The following is a 27,808-nucleotide window of genomic DNA, read 5'->3' on the forward strand; positions in this document are numbered from 1 at the left end:
TAGTGGGACAGTGCAAACTTTAAATATTTGACTTCAAAAAGTTTATATATTTATTTTAAACACATTTATTTTACTGGATTCATAATTGCCTGAAAAGTAACTCTACAACAACATGGAATTAGACTTTTAATTTGAAAGAAATTTGTTTTACATGATTAAATACTTCTCACAGACTTGGTCAGTAGTATAGTGGGCTAAAGTAAACACACACCAGTCAAGATTTTGTTGAATAATTTATTAATTGTGAGACAGTAAGATTAAGTTTAGGGTCACATACCTTACATTCCCCACTGACACATATATCAAGAGAGTTTGGACGACACAAGGTACCATCCACCACAGCTGCAGCATGTTCAGTGTAGAAATTGAAGCCCACAGCCAGGCAGTTCAAAGCACACGCCTTCACACCACCTACATTAAAATTAAAATACAGATCAATTTTATTTATAAGATTTAAAAAAAAAGAAAGTCACTGTAGTTAAATTCCTTACGCATTGAAGGAGTAGCACAACTGGTAGAAATGCTGCTTCATGGCTCCAGATATCCAGATTCAATCCTGACTTCCTGTGCTGTCAGTGCAGAGTTGTCACATTCTCCATGTGACCGTGTGGATTCAGAATCAGAATCACTGGCATATGTCATGAAATCTGCTGTTTGGACGCCACAGTAACGTAGCAGTTAGCGCAATGCTATTACAGCTTGGGGCGTTCTGGAGTTCAGAGTTCAATTCCGATGCCATTCTGTAAAGAACCTCCGTACATCGTCCCTGTGGAAGACATGAGCTTTTCTTGGGTGGTCAGGTTTCCTCCCACAGTCCAAACACCTACCAGGTAGGTTAATTGGCCATTGTAAATTGTCCCATTAGATTAGGGTCAATCAGGGTTGTGGGATCGATGGGGTGGTATAGCTTGAAGTCCAGATGGGCCTACTCCATGCTGTATTGCTAAATAAATAAATAAAATAAACACAGTTTCTTGATTAGCAGGTGCATATTAATGGAATAGTAATTTGGAGATTTGTAACATAAATAACTGCAGCTCAATCACTGCCATGCCAACTTCAGAATTTAAATGGAGTATTAAAAGTTGTCGGAAAGTGCAGAGGTCATAGTGATTGACTTATTAGGGCAAAAGCCTGCCTGAAAAAACTATCCAGGAATAAACCATCAGTGGTTGCCATCTAATCAATGTCCACATCACAAAAATGAATAGGTAAAATCATCTAAAATATGGAAGCCACACCATAAGCAATTGGCCTGACTAATTAGGATAGTTATGTAACGGTAACCCTTAAGTCTAGAGTACTTATATGAAGAAAATATAAATTGAATTCACAAAAGAAGAAACAAAGAATTTGAATTACTTTTTTCAAAATTTGTAAGTTTGGAAGTTTTTGCTCTAAAGTAAGGAAACCTGTGTCAGTAAGAAGCAACTCTGAAGGATTATGTTCAGGCAATGACTCTACTGAACAGCAGAACAGATTAGAATGGCGTAATGGTCTCTCCTGCTTCTTTATTTTAAAGTTTGAATATCTATTGATTTCATTAATTGATTATCCCCAGGCTCAAAGTATTTCAAAGATGATCAATAATCAGTACGAATAAAAGCTTCCTCACTTCAAATTTAGATGGCTGACTTTCGATCTATGGAAATAGCTCACAATTTCTAGGTATCTCAGCTCTTGGCATCTACCCTATCAATTGTTTCAGAATTTTCTACTGGGATACTACTGAACCAGAGTGGGTCAACGTATGCAGGGCAATTTCTGAATGAGACTTGAAATGAGTTAAGGTACAGGAAGTACAGTTGGGTGGATGCAAGGGTAGAAGATGGGAGCTGGCAAGAAGTTTAGATGTAATAATAAACCTGCGGATCAGGCTTTCAGCAGATAGGATTAGGCAGGAGCAAGGTATTGTGGTGTAAGTAGCCATCCTTGATGGAATGTACTTGTAAATGAAAATTCAGCTCTGCACCATTGATAAATCTAGATCACCCCAAAGATGTAAGGATTGATAATTTTATTTCTAAGATTCCTTTCACTTCACATTAGGAATATGAGTCCCATAGATAAATCACCAACCTATCAAATAGTGAGTGTAGAGTTCGCACATTCTGCATGTGTTTCCTTGGAACTTCCTCCCACATCCCAAAGATATGTGGGTAGATTGGTTAATTTGCAGCTGTAAATTGCCATCAGTATGGAAGTAAATGGTAATATCTGGGGAGAGATGATAAGAATGCAGGGAGACTATTATCTAAATGGGCAGCAAATACAGAAATAGCAAAGGGACTTGGGAGTCTTGGTGCAGATTCTCTAAGGGTTAGCCATTACTAAGGAAGGCAAATGCAATGTTAGCATTCATTTCGAGAGGACTAGAATATAAGGCATTGGTCAGAGCACATTTAGAGTAGTGTGAAAGTTTTGGGATCCTTATCTAAGAAAGGATATTCTGACGTTAGAGAGGGTCCAAAAGAGGTTCATGAGAATGATCCTGAGAATGAAAGGGGGTAACGTATGAAGAGCATTTCATGACTCTAGGCCAGTGCTTGTTAGAGTTTAGAAGAATGAGGGGAATTTCATTGAGTCCTACTAAATATTGGAAGCCCAGACATGGAGAGGATTATTTCTAATTGTGTGAGAGTCTAGTACTAAGGGGCAGTTCCAGTATGATGGCGGTGCGCTTGATCGCAGCAGCCTCTCTGGATCCAACAAATGGTGCAAATATATTCTTAAACAGTCTTCTTGTGATCATAAGACCCCAATGGACACTGGTAATACAAAATACTGTAAGTCCAGTTCATTCACTCATTGGAAAGACCAACAGTGGGGGGGGGGGGGAATGTGGGCTGCACGGCCTCAGTCATTGCGCAGATCAGGCCCTCATGCCACTGCATCACCTGTTACAGCCATCTGGGGCAGGAAACACTGGAATCTGTGCTGGGTTGGGGGCTAGCCGCTGCGTGCTGTCTCTCCCATCAGTGCTGCTCTCCAGTGTTTGTTCCCTTTAAGACCAACTGGACTACTTTAATCTGCGGCTGACCCAGTGAGAGATGAGAAACAGCTATGTGCTTGTTCTTACAGAAATGTGTCTCCAAGATAACATCCCATGCACCATCAATCTTTAGGCCATGTCATGCAGAGACTTGTGCTAATATTATTTTTGTAATTGCATGTGCAATTGTAACCATCTTATGGAATGCAACTGTATATACTGTGTTTTGCATTATTTGCCCCAGAGGAATGCTGTTTTGTTTAACTATATACATGTGTATGGTTGAATGAGAAACTAAACTTGAATGTCTTAGAACAGCAGGATATCTCTTTAGAACAGAGATGAGAAGGAATTTCTTTAGTTAGAGAGTGGCAAATCGCCTAATTCTTGTTTCTATGTCTTATAGTCTAAAAGGTTACTATGAAAATTGGTGGGGGAAATTGGATTGTTGTATGGGCTAGCACAGAATTGATAGGCCAAATAATTTCCTTTCATTTTGTAAAGTAATTTGGAATAATGAATGTAATTATTTCTTTATTTTGAGGACGATCATACCTCCAACATATGGTTTCCAGGCATAATACTTCCCACGAAATGCAATGTTATTAAATTCTGCACATTGCTTTTCTCTGAAGTCTTGAGACCCTGGTGGACAGTCCTGCAGAAAACAGAGAAAATAGTAAAAATAACAATAATGTAAAGAAGTAATACTTAAGAATATGCAGAAAAAATCAAACTATATTGCAACAGACTTTGTCTTTTGAAATTAGTATTGCCTTCTGTTCATGGAGAAAAAGCTTAAATATCTTTTACTTTGAACTTTGATATCTATGCATTTTTGGTATCTGAAGTTTGATGAAGATTTTGCACCATACTGGCACAGTGTGACTTCCTGCAATGAACAAAGTAGTTAAAAAGTTTTGTCATAAAGCTTGCTTTGGGCATAATTTATATATTGTATTTTTCTTAACCTAAAATAACCTCAAATCGAATACTATCAGTTGCTTTGAATATTCACTTATCACAATAAGGTATTAAGAATTTGTACCCTTGGTTCATAAGGCTGATACTTTAATATTAAGCTACAGGTGGTAAAATAGTGCAAAATCTTAACAGGCAGCCAATGCAGATGATAGCTGCCGTCGCTAGATTCTTGGATCAGATAAGAATTAGGTTCATAAAAGTAGATTTTGATATGTGATATTGTGAAATGGATGAAAGCAACATTTATATTTCTCAAGATTTCTACTGCAGCTCACTTCAATAAAAATAAAAACGGGCAGAGATATACAGGTAGCTGCTGACTCACTTTATGCTGTGGCATTGTCAAAACTCCAGGATGGCAGTTTACTTGTAATAAACGTGTAGGATATGCCTGTCATTTTCAACATACTGTAGCTTACAATCCATGGATTTTGTTATTTTTTTTACAATAACATTTGTATTTTAAGAGTGAATGGATATAACATTATGGCTGTGCAAAATGGGACATTTACATTCCGTATCTTCTTCCTGTCTCTCTTCTTCTTAGGCAGTCACTCACGGCTTAGGGTGATTTTCTTCTGTTCTTTGGATCTGAGATGAAACGAGGCCAAATTAGGACCTGCAGACACGCAGATAGTCCCTGACGGGGCAGGTAGATGGCTCCCATGACTGAACTGTTCCCATAATTTACGGACTCACTTTCAAGGATTCTTCATCTCATATTCTCAATATCTATTGCTTATTTATTATTACTGTTCTCTTTCTTTTTGAATTTGCAGTTTGTTGTCTTTTGCACATTGGTTGCTTGTCCATCAATCTGTCATTTATTCTATTGTGTTTCCTGTGTTTATTGTGAATACCTCAGGGTTATCATGGTGATATATATGTACTTTGTACTTTGAACCTTATGGGTGCAACAACAAATAGACTGGAGGTTCTGAAAGCCATTGTTGATGCCCATTTTGACTGGTCATAGGTCAAGGTTTACCAGGACCAGGTGGGTATGTTTTGAAGCTTTGACAACATATTTGAGTTGTTTTCTCTGTCTACCTGGTAAAGTTTAGTTGTGACATAAGTGTTTGTTTCAACAGTCTATTGTCAAGGCATATGAATGACATTCCCTGCCATTGGAGTAAACTGCATGTAATTAAGGTCTCAACACTGAGAATGTCAGTGTGGAAGAAGATGCTGTGTCAGTTCATTTGACCTGCCAGTGCATTTGAAGGATTACGCAAAGGCAGCTTCGTTAAGATTGAAAGGAGAGTGAAAAAAAACACCTGCTGAGCCAGATGCCAAACCCCAAGTTTCTGAACCATCCAGAAGTGGATTATTGGCAAGTTGCTGTATATACAATACAGATTGATCAAATTTGATATTAAAGGCATTAAAAACATGCAATTAGGTTGAGAAAGTGGTTTTGAATGATGGAGAAGGTACAGGTGGCCAAATGGCCAATTTCTTATATTTTTATGCTCTTATATCCACTCAAGTGAGTTGCAAAAAAGGGAGAGCTTAAAAGAAGTAATCAACTCTCACTGAAGTCCTACTGTAGAAATGCTCTTCAACCTAAGACTATTCTTGTTGCAAATGTCGTTAATGAATATTCTTGACTCCACAATCAGATTCCACCCCTCCCCCATCACAACCGAAAAACAATGAAGCCTGAGGGGAACAGACTACATTCCTGGTTGAATTTCAGAAATTTCAGAAACAAATTAACACCCTCATTTCCTTTTTCTGGGACAGGAAGAAATGTCAGAAAACTTCAGGGATACTGTGATCAAGACTTTCTTTTAATGAGACACATCCAACAGTGGTAACTATAGGAAAGGTTTGTCTGCCAGAGGGAAAGGCATTGCAAGATGACTGCTCAGATAAGTTTTCCAAGTGCCTGCAGATCTGCTCCTCAAATTGCAGTGTATTTATTAAGAGAAACAATGCAAGATGCTCACCATGTGATTATGTGGAGAAGAACGAAAGATGCAGCAATAATCACTATACATTGTCTTTTCTGATCTTACAAAAACTTTTAATGTCACGTTTGGCTGTTGTGGAATCTACATCAGTAAGCATGTCATAATTCACCACAGACCCAATCCCACAGCAGGCTGCAGTTAAGCCCTTCTGAATCATTTTTTCTCTATGTTATTATATCTCTTACACAATTGCCTTCTGTTTGGAGATAATCTGGGATGAGCAACTCTTTCAATTCTATCACTTGTTGGAGGTCAATCACCTCAGTCCTAGGACATCTTTCCAGGAGTTCTTCAGAGACAGTATCCTAGTTCAGTCACCTCCAAGATCACATCAAAATTGGAGATATTCACTTATACTTCCACAATGTTAAATTCCATTTGTAAGTCCTCAGTAACTGAATGAACCCAAGTGTAAATACACAGCAAGACCTACAGATGTGCAAGGCAAAGGCCATCTCCAGCACAGAGAATCTAACCACCCACCCCTGATTACAATAGCTAAATCTCCTTTCATCAATGGTGGTCACCACTTATCAGAACCTTAACTGGACGATCTGTATAAATAATTTGGCTGGGAATTCTGTTTCAAGTGATTTAACTCCTGACACCCCAAGGACTTTCCAGTATACTCAAAGCACAAATCAGAACAGTGATGGAACTTTGTTGTTTTGTCTGGATGAACACAGTTCTAATTTTTACTCTCAAGAGGCTTGATTGCAAGAAACTGCTGAGAGTTGTGAACACAGCTCAACACATCTCAGAAACTAGCCCTCCATGGACTCTGTACTTCTCACTGCTTCAACAAAGGAACCTTTATGATCAAAGACTCCAACTATCCCAGACATTTTCTCGTTTCCCCTCTTCTATCAGTTAGAAGATACAAAAGTCTGAAAGCATGTACCACCAGGCTCAAGGACAGCTTCCACCCTGCTGTTCTAAGACTATTAAATGGTTTATTAGTATAATAAGTTGGATTCTTTACCTCACAATCTACCTTGTTATGATCTTGTAATTTGTATAATCTTGCTATGCCCATTAACATTCTCCAATTCTTCTGCTACACACCTACACAAGGGGTAATTTACAATTAAACTATCAACCTACACATGATGTGTGGAAAAAATTTAAATGGCAGGGGAAACCCATGTGGACGCAGGTCCAACATCAAACTTCACACTGGCAGCACTTGGAGATAGGACTGAACCTAGATTGCTGGAGATGTGTGGCAGCAGCTCTATCAGATGCACCAACCATTTAATATGTTCAAATAACTTTATTACATTTGAGGGTCCTGATAAAGGATCTTAACCCGAAACATTGACTGTTTACTCTTTTCCATAGATGTGCCCGGTCTGCTAAGTTCCTCCAGCATTGTGTGTTGTTTATCACTTTGGAGATCTGTTTTCAAAGCCTGGTGAACCTTATCATCCCTGTTATTCTAACTATGCACAATAAAAATAAATGACTGGAGAGGATTCTTTCCAAAAAATTCTCCTTAATTCTGCCTGATTTTCTATCTTTGGCCCACTGCAGTGAGAAATAACATCCTATACGTTTGGAAGAAAGAACATTCAAATCCATATAGGGAATTACAGAAGTTATGCCATCACTTACTGTAAATACAACTTTGTTTATAGTTTATTGGGACTGGTATAAATAGTTTCACTTCAGTCATGACGTTATGCACCTCATCTAACAGGGTGCTATCCTGAAGACTACAACAAAATCATTCTTCCTAAACAGTGAGTGCCGACATACTGTCACAACGAAAGTAAACACAGTACTGGCCCTCATAAGCATGTTCTGTTGAACACATAAGAGCTGTTTAAGATGACAAAAATTATGGAAATAGAACTCCCTGGGACTAAAGGCAGGGAAGCCTCACCTAAGGAAACATCCAATGATCTGGAAAATATATCTCGTGCAAAAGAGCAAAAAGATCTCCAGAAAAATGACATACACCTACACTTTACATTATATAATGTTCCTGACTTACCAAGAGCAGCATCATAGGATGTTCTAGTAATATATTAAAAATGAAATCTCAATGCGCAGACACCACACTTTGCTGCAGTTGCAAAAGAATCTTTAAAAAAAAAACAAAAACGCCAGTTACTTAATGCTGGGTGTTTATGACTTGGAGCCAAAAAAAGAAACGAACAAGCACTTAATAATTTGCAATGTTTCTAATCAAATGACCTAGACAGGGTGACCTCAGTCTGATTGCTTCAAAAATATGTCTTTATTCCCTCCAATGCGCACAGCTCCATTTTAATAGAATCATGTATTGGGTACGAGGAAGCATAAAACTCTTAAAATTTCTTGTCTGTCTGGGTGAGATGATGTAGCAATGTAAAAAGCAGTACAAATCCATGCGATTCCCTGAATGATTACACTTTAGTTCTCACACTTTGACTGGATCTTTCCTATTACATAAAAATGGTCCATGTGGGTACCAATGACATAGGTAGAATGAGGAAAGAGGTTCTGCTGAGGGAATTTGAGCAGCTAACAACTAATTAAAGAGCAGAACCAAAAAGGTAGTAATCTCTGGATTACTACCTGGGCCATGTGCAAATTGGGATAGGGTCAAGAAGGTTAAAGAGGATTAGTGCTTCAAGGATTGATGTGGGTTTGAATTCATGGGAAATTGGCACCAGTATTGGGGAAGGAGGGAGTTGTACTAAAGGGACGGGCTCCACCTGAATCGTGATGGGACCTGAATCCTAGCGAATCGCATAATTAGGGCTGTGGATAGGGCTTTAAACTAAATAGTGGAGTGTGGGTTCAACAGATTGGAGAAGTATGGATAAAGCAAAAAAAAAATGTGGATAAAGATAAAGAAAAAAAGATAAGAAATAGAAAAGTAAGAGTGAAGAGAAGTCAAGTGCAAAAGAGTAAAGGATTTAAAAAGCACAATGAGTGTAAGGACTCTTTATTTGAATGCCTGTAGTATTTGGTAAAAGATCAGTGAACTTGTGGCTAAGAAGTATGATTTAGTGGCCAGTACAGAGACGTGTTGCAGGGTGGAGAGGATTGGGAATTAAATATCCAAGGATATCAGGTAATATGGAAAGATAGGCAGGAAGGTAAGGGAGGTGGGGTAGCTCTTAATTAAAGATGAGATCAGAGCGATAGTGAGAGACGATACAAGATCTAAGGAGCAGAATGTTGAATCCCTCTGGGTAGATATTAGGAAAGGGAAAAAAAATCACTGGTGGGAGTTGTCTATCAGCCATCTAATAATAACATTACAGTGGCACGGGCAATAAACAGAGAAATATCTGAGGCATGTTAAAATGGTAGAGCAGTTATCATGGAGGACTTCAACTTGCACACAGATTGGGTGAATCAAGTTGGTTGAGGCAGTCTTGAGGAGGACTCCATAGAATGCATTCGTGAAGGCTTTCTTGAACAGCATGTTACTGAACCCACAAGGGAATGTGTTATCTTAGATCTGGACCTGTGCAATAAGACAGGCAAAATTAATGATCTTGCAGTTTAGGGATGCTCTTGGAAAGATTGAATTTCTCATACAAATGGGGGGTGTAACAGTTCAATCGAAAACCTGTGCATTATGCCTAAACAATGGAGACTACAATGGGATAAGGGAGGATTTGGTTAATGTAGACTGGGAACACAGGCTATATGGTGGGACAGTTGAGGGACAGTGGAAGACTTTCTAATAGATTTTTCTCAGTGCTCAACAAAAGTATATTCCAGGTAAAAGCAAGGACAGTAAGGGTGAGGACAGCCAGCCTTGGATAACTAAGGAGATACAAGAAGGCATCAAACTAAAAGTTTGTGCATACAAAGTCACCAAGAGTAGTGAGAAACTGGAAAATTGGGAAAACTTTAAAAAGCAACTAAGTACCACCAAGCGAGCAATAATGAAAGGGAAGCTAGATTATGAAAATAAACTAGCACAAAATATAAACATGGATAGTAAAAGATTTTGTAATTATATAAAGTGGAAAAGGGGGGCTAAAGTGAATGTAGGTCCCTTGGAGGACAAGAAGAGGGAATTGATACTGGGTGATGAAGAAATGGCTGAGGCTTTGAATGACTATTTTGTTTCCGTTTTCACGGTGGAGGACGCCAAAGGGAGATGTTATGGATGGAACGGGAGGTGAGGACCTCGATACAATAGCTATCACTAAAGAGGTAGTGCTAAGCAAACTTATGGACCTGAAGATAGATAAGTCACCTGGTCCTGATGGAATGCATCTCAGGGTACTGACAGAAATGGCATGAGTTATAGTAGTGGCTTTGGTGACGACTTACCAAAATTCTCTTGACTCTGGGCAGGTTCTGATGGATTGGAAGATGGTGAATGTCACACTACTGTTCAAAAATGGATGTAGGCAAAAGGCAGGTAACTATAGGCTAGTTAGTTTAACATCTGTAGTTGGGAAAGTGCTTGAAGCTATCATTAAAGAAGAAATAGCGAGGCATCTGGAAACAAATGGATCCATCAGGCAGACACAGCAAGGATTCAGCAAAGACAGATCATGTTTGGCAAACTTACTGAAGTTCTTTGAGGATATAATGAGTGCAGTGGATAGAGGGGAACAGATGGACTCTATTTACTTGGATTTCCAGAAGACGTTTGATAAGGTGCCACATAAAAGACTTATCCATAAGATAATGATGCTTAGAGTTGGGGGTGATGCTTTAGCATTTATAGAGAACTGGTTAATAGAAAGCAGAGAGTTGGGTTACATGGATGTTTCGCTGGTTGGCAATCAGTGGTGAGCGGTGTGCCACAGGGATCGGTGCTGGGCCCGCACTGTTCACGATATACATTAACGATCTGGAAGAGGGGACTGTGTGTAGTGTATCTAAGTTTGCTGCAGATACTAAATTGAGTGGAAAATCAAATTGTGCAGAAGGTACGGAGAGTCTGCAGAGAGATATTAATAGGTTAAGTGAATGGGAAAGGGTCTGGCAGAGTACAATGTTGGTAAATGCAAGATCATCCACTTTGGAAGGAAAAATGAAAGAGCAATTATTTAAATAGCAAAAAATTGCAACATGCTGCTGTGCAGAGGGACTTGGGAGTGCTTGTGCTTGAATCACAAAAGCATTGGTTTGCAGGTGCAGCAGACTATCAAGAAGGCAAACTGAATGTGGCCTTCATTGCTAAAAGGATTGAATTTAAGAGCAGGAAGGTTATGCTGCAACTGTACAGGGTACTGGTGAGGCCCCACCGGAAGTACTGCATGTAGTTCTGGTCTCCTTACTTGAAGAAGGATATACTAGCTTTGGGGATGGTGCAGAGGAGGCTCACCAGGTTGATTCCACAGATGAGGAGGTTAGACTATAAGGAAAGATTGAGTTGTCTGGGACTGTATCCGCTGGAATTCAGAAGAATGAGATGAGATCTTATAGAAAATTATGAAAGGGATATATATGAGAGCCAGTAAAGTTGTTTCCACTGGTAGGTAAGACTAGAACTAGGGGACATAGCCTCAAAATTTGGGGCAGTAGATTTAGGACAGAGATGAGGAGGAACTACTTTTCCCAGAGAGTGGTAAATCTATGGAATTCTCTGTCCAATGAAGCAGTGGAGGCTACCTCAGTAAATATATTTACAACAAGGTTGGGGAGATTTTTGCATAGTAGGGGAACTAAGTGTTATGGGGAAAAGGCAGGTCCATGGCCAGATCAGCCATAATCTTATTGAACAACAGAGCAGGCTTGACAGGCCAGATGGCCTACTCCTGCTCCTATTTCTTATGTTCTTATAAAATGATTCTCACACACATGCTCTAATTTCCCTGCTCATGAAGTAGAAGCAGTTAAACCTGGACTGGCTGAGATTCAATACACTCAACACTTAAGCAAGTTCCAGTCAAAACGTAGCAAAAATCACAAGGGGTGGTCAGTCACGGTGCATCAAATTGCTCCAAATGCTTTTTGATATTTTTGTGATAGTCATAGTATTTTCAACAAGATATTTGTTTTGTTTAAAGATAACATCAGTTTCAGAAGGCAAAACTACCATTGGTTTGCTGTAACCACTGAGACATTGGGGGTGAAGGGGGTTATCAGGAAATTAGGTGTGCAAGTTATTAGTCTTGAGCAGCAAGATCAAAAGGACTGGTAAACATGAAACTTGAACAAGAAGAAAGGTTTTGCTTCATTATGTTTTTCCTCTTATATTGTTGTTTCTTATCCACTATCTCCCATTTCTTATTATGCTTTAACTTTCATATCATTCCTTTCTTCATTTGTTTTGACTTTCTCATACAAGCACTGAAAATTCACTTGACTGAAAATCTGATTGCATGGTAATGATGATGATGACGACGATGCTGTTGACTCAGGCCTGAGAGGCCAATGTCGGGCATTTTCATGCCTTACAAGGTGTGGAATAAAAGACTGTGTGGTGCGCCACTCCTCACACAGACATTTTACAGTATTTTTCTTTATTTTACACTCAATTCGGCACGGATGGAAAATGTACTTGGGAACGGCCCAACTGGATTCAAACCCGGAAACCTCTGTCCGGAGTCCGGCACTGATGTCACTGCACCACCAGCCGACCAACATTGCCACATTGTTATACACTGCCCAATTTTCAATGAAAAATACTGCATTAGAATAAAGGGTTATGATAAATGACACAAAGTCCTTAATTTTGTTTCCATAATCACTATGTGAATGATATACTACAGCACTAAGAAATTCAGGCATGTGCAATGATGTGCATTGGTGAGTGATGCATATCTGAATGTCAGCTCAGGCATTTGCAACCATCTGTGCCTGCGCCTTTCACTAGTTCCTTCATTATTTTTGTTTAAATTCCACTGTCAAGTTCTGTCCTTTTCTCACTTACATGTGCTCCATCACTGACTCCTCCCTTCCCCTTATGGATCACCACATATTTCTCTTAGAGGATAATCCAGCAACAAGCATCAGCCACAGCAAACATCCTCTTTCCAATGTAGATGAAGAATCTTGATTTGAAACATCAACTGTCCATTTATATACACTGATGTTGTCTGATCTACAGCATTTTGTGTGTGGCTCCACATTCCAGCACCTGCAGTCTCTTGTCTCTGTAAACATCCTCAGTCTGCCTTGTATAAGGACTCCAAATCCATTCTCCCAGTCCCTCCCTCTCTGACATGTTTACACTGATGATGAGACTTTCCACACAGGAGCCTTTGAATCAGAGCTTCCTTAGGTTGACAGATCCTATGATGGCATTTGACCATATTCTGCACCTCACTCCATTTTCTTCTAGAAAAAGAATATACTTCCTTTGGTCCTCACATAGATTCATAGAGGTGAAGAGTACAGAAGCAGGCTCACCTCCTCAGCATCAAGTACATCTTCAACAGGCAGCAGTGACTCAAGAAGGCTGTATCAATCTCAAAGGACCCTCACCATTCAGATGTACCCACTTCTCATTACTGCCTTCAGGGAGGAGGAACAGAAGCCTGAACACTTAATGTTTCAGGAAAAGCTTCTTCCCTTTCGCTGTCAGATTTCTGAATGCTCCATGAACCCATGAACATTGCCCAACATTCCCTTTTTACACTATTTTATTTTTACTGTGGTTCATTTATGTAATCCACTGTATTACAGTCACATAAACAAAAAAAATCAGGACAAATGTCAGTGATTATAAACCTGATTCTGATTTTGATTCTAATTATTTTAAGTATAAACCTTGTCAAAACTTTTTCACTAAAGGACATACAAAATGAATAGTGTAACAATTCCTGATCAAGATTTCTGGCAATTAATTTTGCTATGCCAATTTTTATGGTTTATAATGTGTAAGATATTATGAGTAAACAGACTTCCCATATGAATGTATTTTCAAATATCACTATGAGACACAAGCCAAACAAAACTCTGTTTGAATTCACATCTTGTGCAAGATCTGGGATCCAGAGATGGTATTTGGAGACCAAAATTAAATCAGTTGCTTGTGTACTTACTTGCATTACAAATCTGACAGAATGCTACTTTGCTACAGGTATTATTCTATGGACAGCTAATAACTCCTGGATGCACAGAGAAGAAGATGATCACAATGCAATGTCAATTTCACATTACTACTGCCAACCTAGTGTTGTATCCCAATTAACACACTCTCAAACTTACATGGCTGAATGCACATTGTTAAAAAAAAATGACAAATGATAGACAAGTCAGCTGATTCCTTCTGGCAGTTAGTATTATTTCATAACTGAAGAAATGATTAATTATAGAATTCTCAGGAGATGCTCCAACAAAATACTGAAGTGCTCTTTTTCTGATTTGCGCATTCCAGTTGCTCTCACATATCATGCATTTCCCTTGGTTTTGGACCATGACTGAGGGAACTGTCATCAAATGCTTCAGTCCTGGGAACAACATCTCTTCCTTGTCAAGGACAGCAGAAAAGCGAATGAGAGGGCATATAACATAGCAAAAATTAGTTGGAAGTTCAAGGATTTGGAAATTTTTATAAACTTCCAAGGCAACAGAAGGTATCTAAAAAGCCATAAGGAGAGACAAGATGAAATATGAAGGTAAGTTAGCCAGTACTATAAAAGATGATACCAAACGTTTTTTTCAAGTCCAAGTTTATTGTCAATTGACTTTACAAAAATAGAACCAAACGTTTCTCCAGACCTTGGTGCACCCACACAACATACATCACACATAGCCCATAAACCAAAATATTATGCTATAAATAAGTTAATAAAATGTAATTCAAAATGCATGTAGTGAAATACAGCACGGTATTCTTTAGTCTCACTACCTGAGGGAAGAAGCTGTTACCCAGTCTGCCAGTCCTAGTCCTGATGCTTCAGTACCTCCCTCCTGATGGTAGTGGGTCAAAGAGATTGTGGGATAGGTGGTAGTGATCCTCAACAATGCTTTGGGCACTTTGTTTGCAATATTCCCAGTATATGCCACAAATAGTGGTGAGGGAGACCCTGATCATCCTCCTATGGTTTTTATTGTCGTCTGTAGGGTCTTGTGGTACAATGCCCTGCACCTTCCATACCACACAATGATGCAGAGAGACAGGACACCCCCAATGGTGTTCCAGTAGAAAGTTGCTAGAATGGGGGCTGAGAATCTTGCACGCCTCAATCTCCTCAGAAAGTGTAGATGCTACTAAGCCTTCTTGACTAGTGAGGAATTGTTGTGGGTCCAGTTTAGATTATCTGTTATGTGCACACTGAAGAACCTTGTGCTGCTCTTTCTCCATAGCAGAGCTATTAATGTGCAGTGGAGAGAGGTTGACCTGAGCCTTCCTGTACACTATCATCTCTTCTGCCTTATCCACATTGGCTCTTAGGTTGTTGTTCTTGTATCATTTGTCAAATCTCTCTCTCCTCAGTATGCTGACTCATCATTGTTGCTGATGAGGCCAACTAATATAGTATTATCAGCGAACTTGATGATGTCATTGAGCTGAATCTGGCAGTGCAGTTGTGAGTCAGCAGCATGAACAGCAGCGTGCTGAACGCACAGCCTTGGGGGCACTAGTTGTTGCTGCCAACTCAGACTGTCTGGGGTCTTTCCAATAAGAAGTCCAAGATCTAGTTACAGAGAGGGGTTTTGAGTCTTAATAAAGACAGTTTACCCACCGGCCTCTGAGGGATGATCATGTTAAATGCTGAGTTGAAGTTGACGAACAACATCCTGGCATATGAGACATCGTCTTCTACGTGGGACACGATGGAGTGGAGGTCTGAGGCTTGGCATAATCAGTGGACTGGTTTGAGTGGTAGGCGAACTGGAAAGTGTCCAATACAGCTGTAAGGTGAGATTTTTTACAACCCATTACCAGCCCCTCAAAGCACTTCATGATTGTTGAAATTAGTGCCACTGGCTGGTAATTATTAGGCCAGATACCATTGTTCTCTTGGGCACTGAATTGATGGCGAGCTACCTTGAAGCCTTACAGATATATAGACTGTTTCAGAGAGATATTAAAATATTAAAGATAGTTGAGGTGCACAGTTGCTTAGCACCTGACCAGATACGTTATTCAGCCCTGCAGTTTATGTGGGCTTACCTGGTTAGCATCCCCTTCACTTTGGCTGCAGTCAAACATGCTGCCTGTTCCTCAGGAAGAGAGGGGGCTTTCCTCCATGTCATTCAATTGGTCAAATTGTGCATTGAAGGCATGCAGCCTATCAGGAAGGAAGGTGTTGCTGTTGATGGTGCGCAGGGACTCACATTCAGTGATGGTTGTATACCTTGCCACATGTCCCTGCTGTCACAAAGGAGTCAGTGGGTTTTCTGTACATACTCACAGTTTGCCTTCCTGATGACACGGGAGAGCGCACATCTTGCTGACCTTTGAGTCATCCTATCCTCAAATCTGAAGGTAGTATCCCATTCCCTAGGCAGTGCACAAACCTCAGCAGTTGGCCATGTTTTCTGGTTTGCCCCGGCAGTATGGTGTTTAATCACAGTAACATTCTCAATGATTATATATATTCAGTAATGTAAAGAGTGACAGTGGATATTAGACTGCTGGAAAATAACACTGCGGAGGTAGTAATGGAGGACAAAGAAACAGTGGACAAAGTTAAGTATTTTATGTCAGTCTTCACTGTGAAAAACACTAGCAGTATGCCAGAAATTCAAGAGTGTTTGGGGACAGAACTGAATGCAGTTGCTATTTCTAAGGAGAAGGTGTTTGGGAAGCTGAAAGGTCTGAATGTAGATAAGTTAACTGAGATGAAAGGGTTAACATACGAGGAGTGTTTCATAGCTCCGAGCCTGTACTCTGGAGTTTAGAAGAATAATGGGAGATCTCATTGAAATCTATTGAATATTGAAAGGCCTAGATGGAGTGGATATGGACAGGATGTTTCTATGAATTTTAAAGTCTAGGACCAGAGGGTGCAGCCTCAGAATAGAGGGACATCCATTTAGGACAAAGATGAGGAGAAATTTCTTTAACTAGAGGGCAGTGAGATTGTGGAATACATTGCCCCAGATGGCTGTGGACGATGTCACTGGGTATCTTTAAAGTGGAGATTGAAAGGTTCTAGTTTAGTCATGAAGTTTAAGGTTATGGAGGGAAGGCAGGGAAATGTGATGGAGAAAGACTCAGTGGCCCAAATGGCTAATTCTGCTCCTATATCTTATGGGCTTATCATCAACATGTGCACTTCAAAGCTGCAAAGACGAATCACAGGTAGTGAAATGCCAGTTTACTAGAGCAAGATAGGACACGTCGTTCAGTGGTGTGGCAACAGCAACTTCTTGTTGATTGTTGACTTCCAAGGGGAAGAAGGGAGAATATATTCTACATTGAGAGATCTGCGGTAAGAGAGAGTCAGCAGGTTTAAAATTCCTGGGTATTGGATTATTACTCTAAGCCCAGTACATAAATGCAATGATAAGGAAAGCACACCAGTGTCTTTACTTTATTAGGAGGTTAATGAGGTTTGGTTTGTCACCAAATGCTCTAACTGACTTCTACAGAAGTACTGCCGGACGTACATTGACTGGTTGCATCATAGTCCGGAACAACACTTCAAACGTGCAGGGACATAAGAAGCTGCAGAGAGTAGTAGACTTAGTCCAATATATCAAAGGCTCATCCCTCTCCACTATTGGTAGTATCTACAGGAAATGCAGCCTCAAGAAGACAACATTCATGATCAAAGGTCCCCACTATCCAGGCCATGTCATCTTCTTGCAGCTACCATAAAGTAGGAGGTAGAGAAGCCTGAAGTACCACATCACCAGGTTTAAGAACGGCTACTTCCCTTCAATCATTCAGTTCTTGAACCAATTGCCACAAACAATATCACTACAGTTTAGCGATGCTATGACCACTTTGGTTACTTTGCACTACAATTGACTTTTTTGCTCTAATTGTTTTCTTGCAGACAATTTGTGAATTCTTGTTTTTCTTGTGAATGCTGCTTATCTGATGCTGTGTGCCTGTAATGTAGCTGCAAATTTTTCATTGCACCTGTGCAGAAATGTACTTGTGCACATTACAATAAACTTGACTTTGACATTGACATTGTTTTGCAAATAGTGGTTGAGCTACAAGTGGGTGAACTTGATAAAACACAAAACAGATATCTGGAGGCTTCAAGGCAAGTTCAATCTGCTGCCGAAGAATCTGTTCAAGGGCACAAAAACTGTTCAGCCCAAGATTCCTTCCTCTCTAGAACTATCTGTAAGTAATGATGGGGCAAGAATGAAAATGAAAGTGAAATAGGGAAAAAAGATAGAGCAAGAATGCTTTAATACAAGGGAGATGAGAGAAATTGGAGCTGCAGACCCATATAAAGCATACTGAGAACTATCTGAAACAGGTAAAGAATCTGAGGGTAAATAGAGGAAAATGGAATCCACAGGTTAGGATGAAGTGTTAAACCACTTTAAAAATGTGTGCAGATTTGGAAGGTCAATAGTTGAGGGACCATTTGTGGAGTGAGTATTCAGGAGCCACAAAAGAAGCAAGACAGTAAGCTAAGAATCTGATTGTTTGAAAATGGCAAACATTTCATGATCTGGGCTTTTTTAAAAATAATAGCTTCTGAAGTACTAATTTGTATAACAACGTATAAATAATGAATCAAAATGAAAACCTTCAAATATCCTTCAACTTACATCAATATTACACGATCGAAAACGCTTCCTCTCTCCAAGACAGTATCGCCCACCAACAGTTGGCCTGGAAAGAGATCTGTATTAATACATTATAATGAATTCAGATATAGTCTTATTAGAATCAAGCTACAGCAACCTGATTTACAACCCAATTTTTCCTTCACTCTTTCACTGGTCCTCGGAAGCCACACAGACAAATCCAGCATTGCTGTTTTTCTGCTATCATTAATTTGTTTTTTGTCTGTGATGTTGGTGAGGCTGAATTTGGAGCATTCTGTGCAGTTCTGGTCACCTACCTACAAGAAATATAGTAATAAGCTTGAATGAGTGTGCCATTTCTAAGGAGTTTGTATGGTCTCCCTGTGTTTCCTCTGAGTGGTCTGGTTTATTCCCCATTTCCAAAGACATATCGGTTAATTGGTCATTGTAAATTGTCCTGTAATTAAGCTAGTGTTAAATAGGCAGGTTGCTGAGCAGTGCAACTTGTTGGGCTAGAAGGGCCTGTTCTGTGCTGTGAAAGGTTAAATAGGTTAGGATGAAGAGTCTTGGACCAAAACACTTTTTATTCCCTGCTTCACATACAAAATGCTGGTGGAACACAGCAGGCCAGGCAGCATCTATAGGGAGAAGCACTGTCGACGTTTCGGGCCAAGACTTTGTCAGGACTTTGTCTCCGCTTCTTTTTGGATTCCAGACCTAACCAATTCCCCTCTACCACTACTCTCCTCCATCTAGCGGAATTAGTTCTTACTCCCAATAATTTCTCCTTTGGCTCCTCCCATTTCCTCCAAACCAAAGGTGTAGCCATGGGCACCCACATGGGTCCCAGTTATGCCTGCCTTTTTGTTGACTTTGTGGAACAGTCCATGTTCCAAGCCTATACGGATATCTGTCCCCCTCTTTTCCTTCGCTACATCAATGACTGCATTGGCGCTGCCTCCTGCACACATGCTGAGCTCGATGACTTCATTAACTTTGCCTCCAACTTCCACCCTGCCCTCAAATTTACCTGGACCATTTCTGACACCTCCCTTCCCTTTCTTGATCTTTCTGTCTCCATCTCTGGAGATGGCTTATCTACTGATACTACTATAAGCCTACAATTTTTAAGAAGTGTCCTGATGAAGGGTCTCAGCCCGAAACGTTGACAGTGCTTCTCCCTATAGATGCTGCCTGGCCTGCTGCATTCCACCAGCATTTTGTGTGTGTTGCTTGAATTTCCATCATCTGCAGATTTCCTCGTGCTTGCATATTCCCTGCTTGCAGAGTTTCTCCAGCATTTTGTGTGTAGAACTAGATGTCATAGGTTAAGAGTGAAAGGTGAAATATTTAAGGGGAATGGGGGGGTAACTTCTTCACACAGAGGATGGTGCCAGTGGAAGTGGTAGACATGAGTTAAATCATTAAACTTAAAAGCAGCTGGGATAAGAACATGGGTAGGAGAAACTTGAAGGAATGTGGTCTAGCTGCAGGTAGTTGTGACTAGGCAGAAGTCAGGTCAGCATAGACTAGATGGGCTGAAGGGCCTGTTTCATTGCTGTGATGCTCTATGACTAATTTTCAGAAAATATTATGGTGTTCAACTCTGTCTCATGTCTGTAAAGCACATGAACCATCTTATCTGTCACTACTAGGATTTTTGACCATTCCTTTCCAATATCAAAAATGTTGGCTTTATGAATATTCAGCAATATTAGAATTATTTTGTTTTATGAAGAGAGAGAGTATTACCATTTGCTGTGCAAAAGTACACAATGGAAATATTAATAGAGAGAACTATATTGCATTGGTCTACAGTATTGAACATGGGAAATCAGAATTATAAACACAAGAGATTCTCCAGATGCTGGAAATCCAGAACAATACACAGAAAACTGGAGGAACTCAGTAGGTCAAACAGCATCTATGGAAATTGATCTGGTATTCGGAAATAAACCTGGTCAGGTGTCAGGTCTCTTAGTGGGAGAGTCTTTTGAAGATACTGATCACAATTCTATCTCCTTTACTGTAGAGTTAGAGAGGGATAGGAACAGACAAGTTAGGAAAATGTTTAATTGGATTAAGTGGAAGTATGAGGCTATCAGGCAGGAACTTGGAAGCATAAATTGGAAACAGATGTTCTTAGGGAAACATACAGAAGAAATGTGGCAAATGTTCAGGGGATATTTGCATGGGGTTCTGAGTAGGTACATTCCAATGAGACATGGATAGGGTGGTAGGGTACAAGATTCGTGGTGTACAAAGGCTGTTGTAAATATAGTCAAGAAGAAAAGAAGAACTTACAAAAGGTTAAAAAAACTAGGTAATGATAGGAATCTAGAAAATTATAATGCTAGCAGGAAGGAACTTAAGAATGAAATTAGGTGAACCAGAAGGGGCCATGAGAAGGCATTGGTGGACAGGATTAAGGAAAACCCCAAGGCATTCTACAAGTAGATGAAGAGAAAGAGGATAATACGAGAGAGAATAGGACCAGTCAATTGTGACAGCAGAAAAGCATGTATGGAACTGAAGGAAATAGTGGAGGTACTTAATGAATACTTTGCTCCAGTATTCACTATGGAAAAGGATTTTGGCAATTGCAGGAATGACTTTCAGGAGACTGAAAAGCTTGAGCATACAGATATTAAGAAAGAGGACGTGCTGGAGCTTTTGGAAAACATCAAGTTGGATAAGTGACCAGAACCAGACGAGATGTATCGCAGGCTACTGTGGGAGGCGAGGGAGGAGATTGCTAAGCCTCTAGCGATGATCTTTGCATCATCAATAGGGACAAGAGATGTTCCGGAGGATTGCAGGATTGCAGATGTTGTTCCCTTATTTAAGAAAGGAAGTAGAGATAGCGTTGGTAATCATAGACCAGTGAGTCTTACTTCTGTGGTTGGTAAGTTGATGGAGAAGATCCTGAGAGGCAGGATTTACGAACATTTGGAGAGGCATGATATGATTAGGAATGGTTAGCATGGCTTCTTCAAAAGCAAGTCATGCCTTACGAGCCTGATTGTATTTTTTGAGGATGTGACTAAGCACATTGATGGAAGGTAGAGCAGTAGATGTAGCGTATATGGATTTTAGCAAGGCATTTGATAAGGTTCCCCAGGCTTTTTGTGAAAGTAAGAAGGCATGGGATCCAAGGGGATATTGCTTTGTGGATCCAGAATTGGCCTGCCCACAGAAGGCAAAGAGTGGTTGTAAACGGTTGTATTCTGCATGGAGATCAGTGACCAGTGGTGAGCCTCAGGGATCTGTTCTGGGGCTCCTACTCTTCGTGATTTTTATAAATGACCTGGATGAGGAAGTGGAAGGTTGGGTTGGTAAATCTGCTGATGACATAAAGTTTGGGGCTGTTGTTTGCAGTGTGGAGGGCTGTCAGAGGTTACAGTGGGACATCAATAGGATGGAAAACTGGGCTGAGAAGTGGCAGATAGAGTTCAACCCAGATAAGGGTGAGGTGGTTCATTTTAGTAGATCAAATATGACGGCACGGTAAGACTCTGGGCAGTGTGGAGGATCAGAGGGATCTTGGGGTCAGAGTCTATAGGACGCTCAAAGCTGCTACACAGCTTAACTCTGGTTAAGAAGGCATTCGGTGCATTGGCCTTCATCAGTCGTGGGATTGAGTTTAAGAGCTGAGAGGTAATGTTGCAGCTATATAGGATCCTGGTCAGACCTCACTTGGAGTTCAGTTCTGGTTGCCTCACTACAGGAAGGATGTGGAACTCTTGGGAAGGGTGCAAAGGAGATTTACATGGATGTGCCTGGATTGGGGAACATGCCTTATGAGAATAGGTTACTCCTTGGAGCAACAAGAGGATGAGAGGTGACCTGACAAAGGTGTATAAGATGATGAGTGGCATTGATTGTGTGGATAGTCAGAGATTTTCTTCCTAGGGCTAAAATGGCTGACATGAGAGGGCACAGTTTTAAGGTACTTGGAAGCAGGTACAGAGGAGATGTCAGGGGTAAGTTTTTTTACACAGAGAGTGATGAGTGCATGGAATAGGCTGCTGGCGATGGTGGTGGAGGCTGATAGGATAGGGTCATTTAAGAGACTCCTGGATGGGTACATAGAGCTTAGAAATTAGAGGGCTATGGGTAACCCTAGATAATTTCTAAAGGACATTTTGGCACAGCTTTGTGGGCCAAAGGGCCTGTATCGTGCTGTAGGCTTTCTGTGTTTCTATGTCTTTGTTGAGGTGCCACATGAAGCTGCTTAACAAGTTACAATCCCATGGTATTACAGGAAAGATTCCAGCATGAATAAAGCAATTGCTCATTGACTACAGGCAAAGAGTTGGAATAAACTAAGCCCTTTCTGGTTGCTGCCAACGACTAGTGATATTCCACAAGGGTCTGTGTTGGGACCGATACTTTTTGCGTTATATGCCAATGATTTGGATTTGCGGCTAAATGTGCAGACTACATGAAAATAGTTGGAGGTGTAGGTAGTTTTGAGGAAGTAGTAAGGCTACGGAAGAATAGACAGATCCTCAAAGACGTCAATTGTTAAGGATGAGGTGATGGGAGTACTTGGTGACACAGGATGAGATAGTAGAAAGTCAGCATGGTTCCTTTCAGGGAAAATCCTGCCTGAAAAACCTGTTGGGATTCTTTGAGGAGGTTACAAGTAGGATAGTTAAAGGGGATGCAGTGGATATTGTTTATTTGGACTTTCAGAAGACCTTTGACAAGGTGCCACATATGAGGCTGCTTACCAAGTTAAGAGCCCATGGTGTTACAGCAAAGTTACTAATATAGTTAGAGCACTGGCTGATTGGTAGGAGGCAGCGACTGGGAATAAAAGGATCCTTTTCTGGTTGGCTGCCAGTGACTAGCGGTGGTCTGCAGGGGTTGGTGTTAGCACCACTTCTTTTTATGCTGTATATAAATGATTTAGATGATGGAATGAATGGCTTTGTTGCCAAGTTTGCAGATTATATGAAGATTGGTAGAGGGGCAGGTAGTGTTGAGGAAACAGGTAGGATGCAGAAGGACTTAGACAGATTAGAAGAATGGGCAAGAAAGTGGCAAATGATAATACGATGTTGGAAAATGCATGGTCATGCACTTTGGTAGTAGAAATAAATGCACGGACTATTTTCTAAACGGGGAGAAACTCCAGGAATCTGAGATGCAGAGGGACTTGGGAGTCCTTGTGCAGAACACCCTGAAGGTTAATTTGCAGGTTGAGTTGGAGGTGAGGAAGGGAAATGCCATGTTAGCATTCATTTCACGAGGTCTAGAATACAAGAGCAAGGATGTGACGCTGAGGCTTTATAAGGCACTGGTGAGACTTCACCTTGAGTATTTTAAACAGTTCTGGGCCCCTCATTTTAGAAAAATGATGGCTCTGAGTCTGTACACACTGGAATTCAGAAGGACGAGGGGGGGATCTCATTGAAACCTTTTGAATGTTGAAAGGCCTAGTTTCCCATAGTGGAAGAAGGCACACCCTCAAGATAGAGATAAGAAACTTTTTTAGCCAAAGGGTCATGAAGTTGTGGAACTTATTGCCACATGCAGCTGTCATTGCATCTTTTTAAGGCAGAGATTGTTAGGTTCTTGATTAGACGTGGCATCAAAGGTTATGGGGAGAAGTCCGGAAACTGGGGTTGAGGAGGAGATTAAAAAGAAAAAAGGATCAGCCATGATTGAATGGCAGAGCAGACTTGATGGGGAGAAGTCTGGGTTGAGAAGGAGAAGGGGTTGAGGAGGAGAAGGTGAAAAGGATCAGCCCTGATTGAATGGCAGAGCAAACTCGATGGGCCGGATGGCCTCATTCTGCTCCTAATTTCTTAGGGTCTCATGGAAATAAAAGGTTTGACTATTTTCTAAATGGAGAGAAAATCCAAAAAAACTGAGGTTCAAAGGGACGTGTGCAGCATTCCCTAAAGTTTACAGATGGAGTCTGTGGTGAGGAAGGCAAATGTGAGGTTAACATTCATTTCAAGAGAGCTAGATTATAATAGCAAGGATGTTACATTGAGACTTTGTAAAGCACAGCTGAGGCCTCACTTGGAATATGGTGAGCTGTCTTGGGTCCCTTACCCAGGAAATGTGGGAGAGTCTAAGACCAGAGTATGAAGTCTTGGAATAGATGGGCATTCTTTTACAATAGAGATGAGGAATTTCTTTAGCCAGAGAGTGGTCAATCTGTGGAATTTGATGGCACAGGCAGCTGTGGAGGCCAAGTCTTTGTGTGTAATGAAGGCAAAAGTTAATAGATTTTTGATTGGTCAGAGCAATAAGGGATATTGGCAGGGGTGGGGGGTGGGGAAGGCAGGAGATTTAAATTGAGAGGAAAAATGGATCAGCCATGATGAAATGGTGGAGCAGACTCGATGGGCCAAATGGCCTGATTCTGCTCTATATCTTATGGTCTTCCTCCCCAGATGCTGTTCAACCTGCTGAGTTCCTCCAACAGATTGTTGTAACAAATAAATTTTAAATTCAGCTTTGAGCTGGCTTGGAAATGTGATCACTTAGATTTTGCTATGGTTGAAATGAATTGCAATAACAGAATTTCCACTTATTCTGTATTACTCCTTAAATTCAACTGGGTACCCCCCTATATATGTCCACTGGCACATCTGATACAATTTCAGTGCTAAACTGGCATCAAGATTCAAGATTATTTATTGTCATTTCCAGAACACAAGTGTAAATGAGAACAAAATACTGTAATTGCTACTCCGGTTCCAACTTAGTGCAAAAAACAAGAAGGTAAAGAACACAATAGCAATAAAAACACAATAAATAAATACATACATGATAGTTTATATACAAAAACTGATTGTATGCTCATAAAGTGTTGCTAGGCATATGAGTGTCTCTACATAAGTTGACTGACAGAAAGTGTTAAATTAGTGGTGACTGGGATTGTGGAGGGATGGGTTAGTGGGTGAAAGTGTTGACCTGCCTTACTGCTTGGGGAAAGTAGCTGCTTTTGGGTTTGGTGGTCTTGGTGCGGATGCCACATATACTCCTACCTGATGGGAGTGGGCCAAATAGTCCATGAGCAAGTTTGGTGGGATCCTTCATGATGTTACTGGCCCTTTCTGTATATTTATCCTAGGTGGCAGGTAGGCTGGTGGTGATGAAGCATCAGACAGCTTTGACTATCCGTTGTAGAGCCTTCCTGTCCACCGCAGTGCAGTTTCTGTACCATGCAGTGATGTAGAGTGTTAGGATACTCTACTGTGCACATGTAGAATGATGTGAGAACAGATATGTATCGTCCATTTCTTAGTGATAGGTTGTGTAGTGACAATATTCCCTGTCGTACACCAACTCTGGAATGTTTCCATGGAAATCTAGCTACATTCACTAACTGTGGGTCAATGTTGGGCAGGTCATTGATACGGATGATAAGAGTTAAAACTTGAAAATGCTGGAAATGCTCAACAGGTCATGCAGCATTTGTGGAAGAATAAAAAATATTAATGTTTCATGTCTGAGACCCATAGTCATGTTTCTCTTGCCAAAATTCTGCCATTATTACACTTTGCAATACTGGGACTGTAGGTAAAATGATCATGGGTGTGTCTTCAATGAAACCAGTATAGCATAAAACATAGGAGCAGAATTAGGCCATTTGGCCCATTGAGTTTGCTCCACCATTCCACCATGGCTGATTTATTAGCCCTTTCTACCCCATTCTCCTGTCTTCTATCCATAACCTTTGATGCCCTGACTAATCAAGAACCTATGAACCTTTGCTGTAAATACACCCAATAACATGGCCTACACAGCTGTCTGTGGCAATGAATTCCACAGATACACCATCCTATGGCGAAAGAAATTCCACCTCATCTCTGTTCTAAAGGAAAGTTCTATTCTGTGGCTCTGCCTTTGGTTCTCGACTTCCCCACTATAGGAAATATCCTCTCCACATACACTCTATTTTGGCCTTTCAACATTAGATCAGATTCAATGAGATTCACATTCATTCCTCTAATCTTCAACGGCCCACAGCCATCAAACACTTCTCATATGTTTACTCTTTCAATCCAGGATCATCCTCATAGCATATCTGTAGTAGTGTATTTTTAAAAAACATTTGACAACAAATGAAATCAGATATATTACACATCACTGTGGAAAGCAGCCAGTGAGTGAGTGGGCCAGTGAAGGAGTGGAGATTTGAGGCTTTGACTCGAGAGATTCTGACAGTTTTGGCAGTTGGACTGTGCAATCAAGTCAATCAAAATTTGAATAGCTCAGCAGAAAGTCGTTGATTAGACAATCATGATTTGAATAGCTCAGACTCAGCAGAAAGCAGCTGATTGGGCAATCGAGGTCAGGTGACCAAGCAGTTTGAAAAGCTCAAACAAATAAATAGAGGGGTAGCTCAAGCAGTGGCCTGTGGAAAGCGGCCAGTGAAGGAGTGGAGATTTGAGGCTTTGACTCGAGAGGCTTCAACGAGAAGAGGCAGAGGATGAGCTTGTTCCCAGTTAGTCTTTACAATCCCTCCTGAGACGGTGATGTGCCTCTCCTGTGAGATGTGGCAGTCATGGGGGAACTCCCCTCCCCTGCAGAGTCACATCTGCCAGAAGTGCTTGCGGCTGGACGATCTGGAAGACCGTGTGAGGAATCTGGAGCAGCAGCTGGATGACCTTCGATTCATAAGGGAGAACGAGGCAGTCAGAGGTGAGAGCTACAGGAAAGTAGTCACACCTAGGCTGCAGGAAGTAGGTCGTTGGGTGACAGTCCAAGGGGGGAAAGCGAAGCAGAGTAGACAGGTAGTGCAGAGCACCCCTGTAGCCATTCCCCGAATAATAAGTTTACCGTCCTGGATGCTGTTGGTGAGGATGACCAACCAGGTGTGAGCCATGGTGGCAGGGCCTCTAGCACTGAATCTGACCCTGTGGTGCAGAAGGATGGGACAGAGAAGAGGAGAGCTGTTGTCATTAGAGACTCTATAGTCAGGGAAGCAGACAGGAGATTTTGTGGACGTGTGAAGGAAACTCGTATGGTTTGTTGCCTCCCGGGTGCTAGGGTCCGGGATGTCTCTGACCGGGTGCATGACATCCTGGTATGAGAGGGAAAGCAACCGGAAGTCGTGATACATGTTGGGACCAATGACACAGGCAGGAAGAGGGATGAGGTCCTGAAGTGTGAGTTTTGAGAACTAGGCAGAAGGCTGAAGAACAGGACCTCAAGGGTGGTGTTCTCAGGATTGCTGCCAGTACTACGTGATCGTGATGGTAAGAATTGGAAGAGATGGCAGTTGAATGTGTGGCTGAGGAGTTGG

General features: G+C 40.9%; 1 protein-coding gene across 1 annotated transcript in view; it reads right to left on the reverse strand.

The window, feature by feature from the left end:
- LOC132405767 (A disintegrin and metalloproteinase with thrombospondin motifs 6-like) overlaps positions 1–27,808 on the reverse strand; it is a 183,939-nt gene that overhangs the window by 37,042 nt on the left and 119,089 nt on the right. Inside the window, exons 13-15 of the mRNA XM_059990779.1 lie at positions 18,556–18,619; positions 3,548–3,650; positions 278–411 (exon numbers count right to left, since the gene is read on the reverse strand). Of these exons, the coding sequence (XP_059846762.1) occupies positions 278–411; positions 3,548–3,650; positions 18,556–18,619 (301 nt within the window). The remainder of the gene's footprint in view (positions 1–277; positions 412–3,547; positions 3,651–18,555; positions 18,620–27,808) is intronic.

Source organism: Hypanus sabinus, chromosome 16 (assembly GCF_030144855.1).
Source record: "Hypanus sabinus isolate sHypSab1 chromosome 16, sHypSab1.hap1, whole genome shotgun sequence".
Taxonomy (NCBI): domain Eukaryota; kingdom Metazoa; phylum Chordata; class Chondrichthyes; order Myliobatiformes; family Dasyatidae; genus Hypanus; species Hypanus sabinus.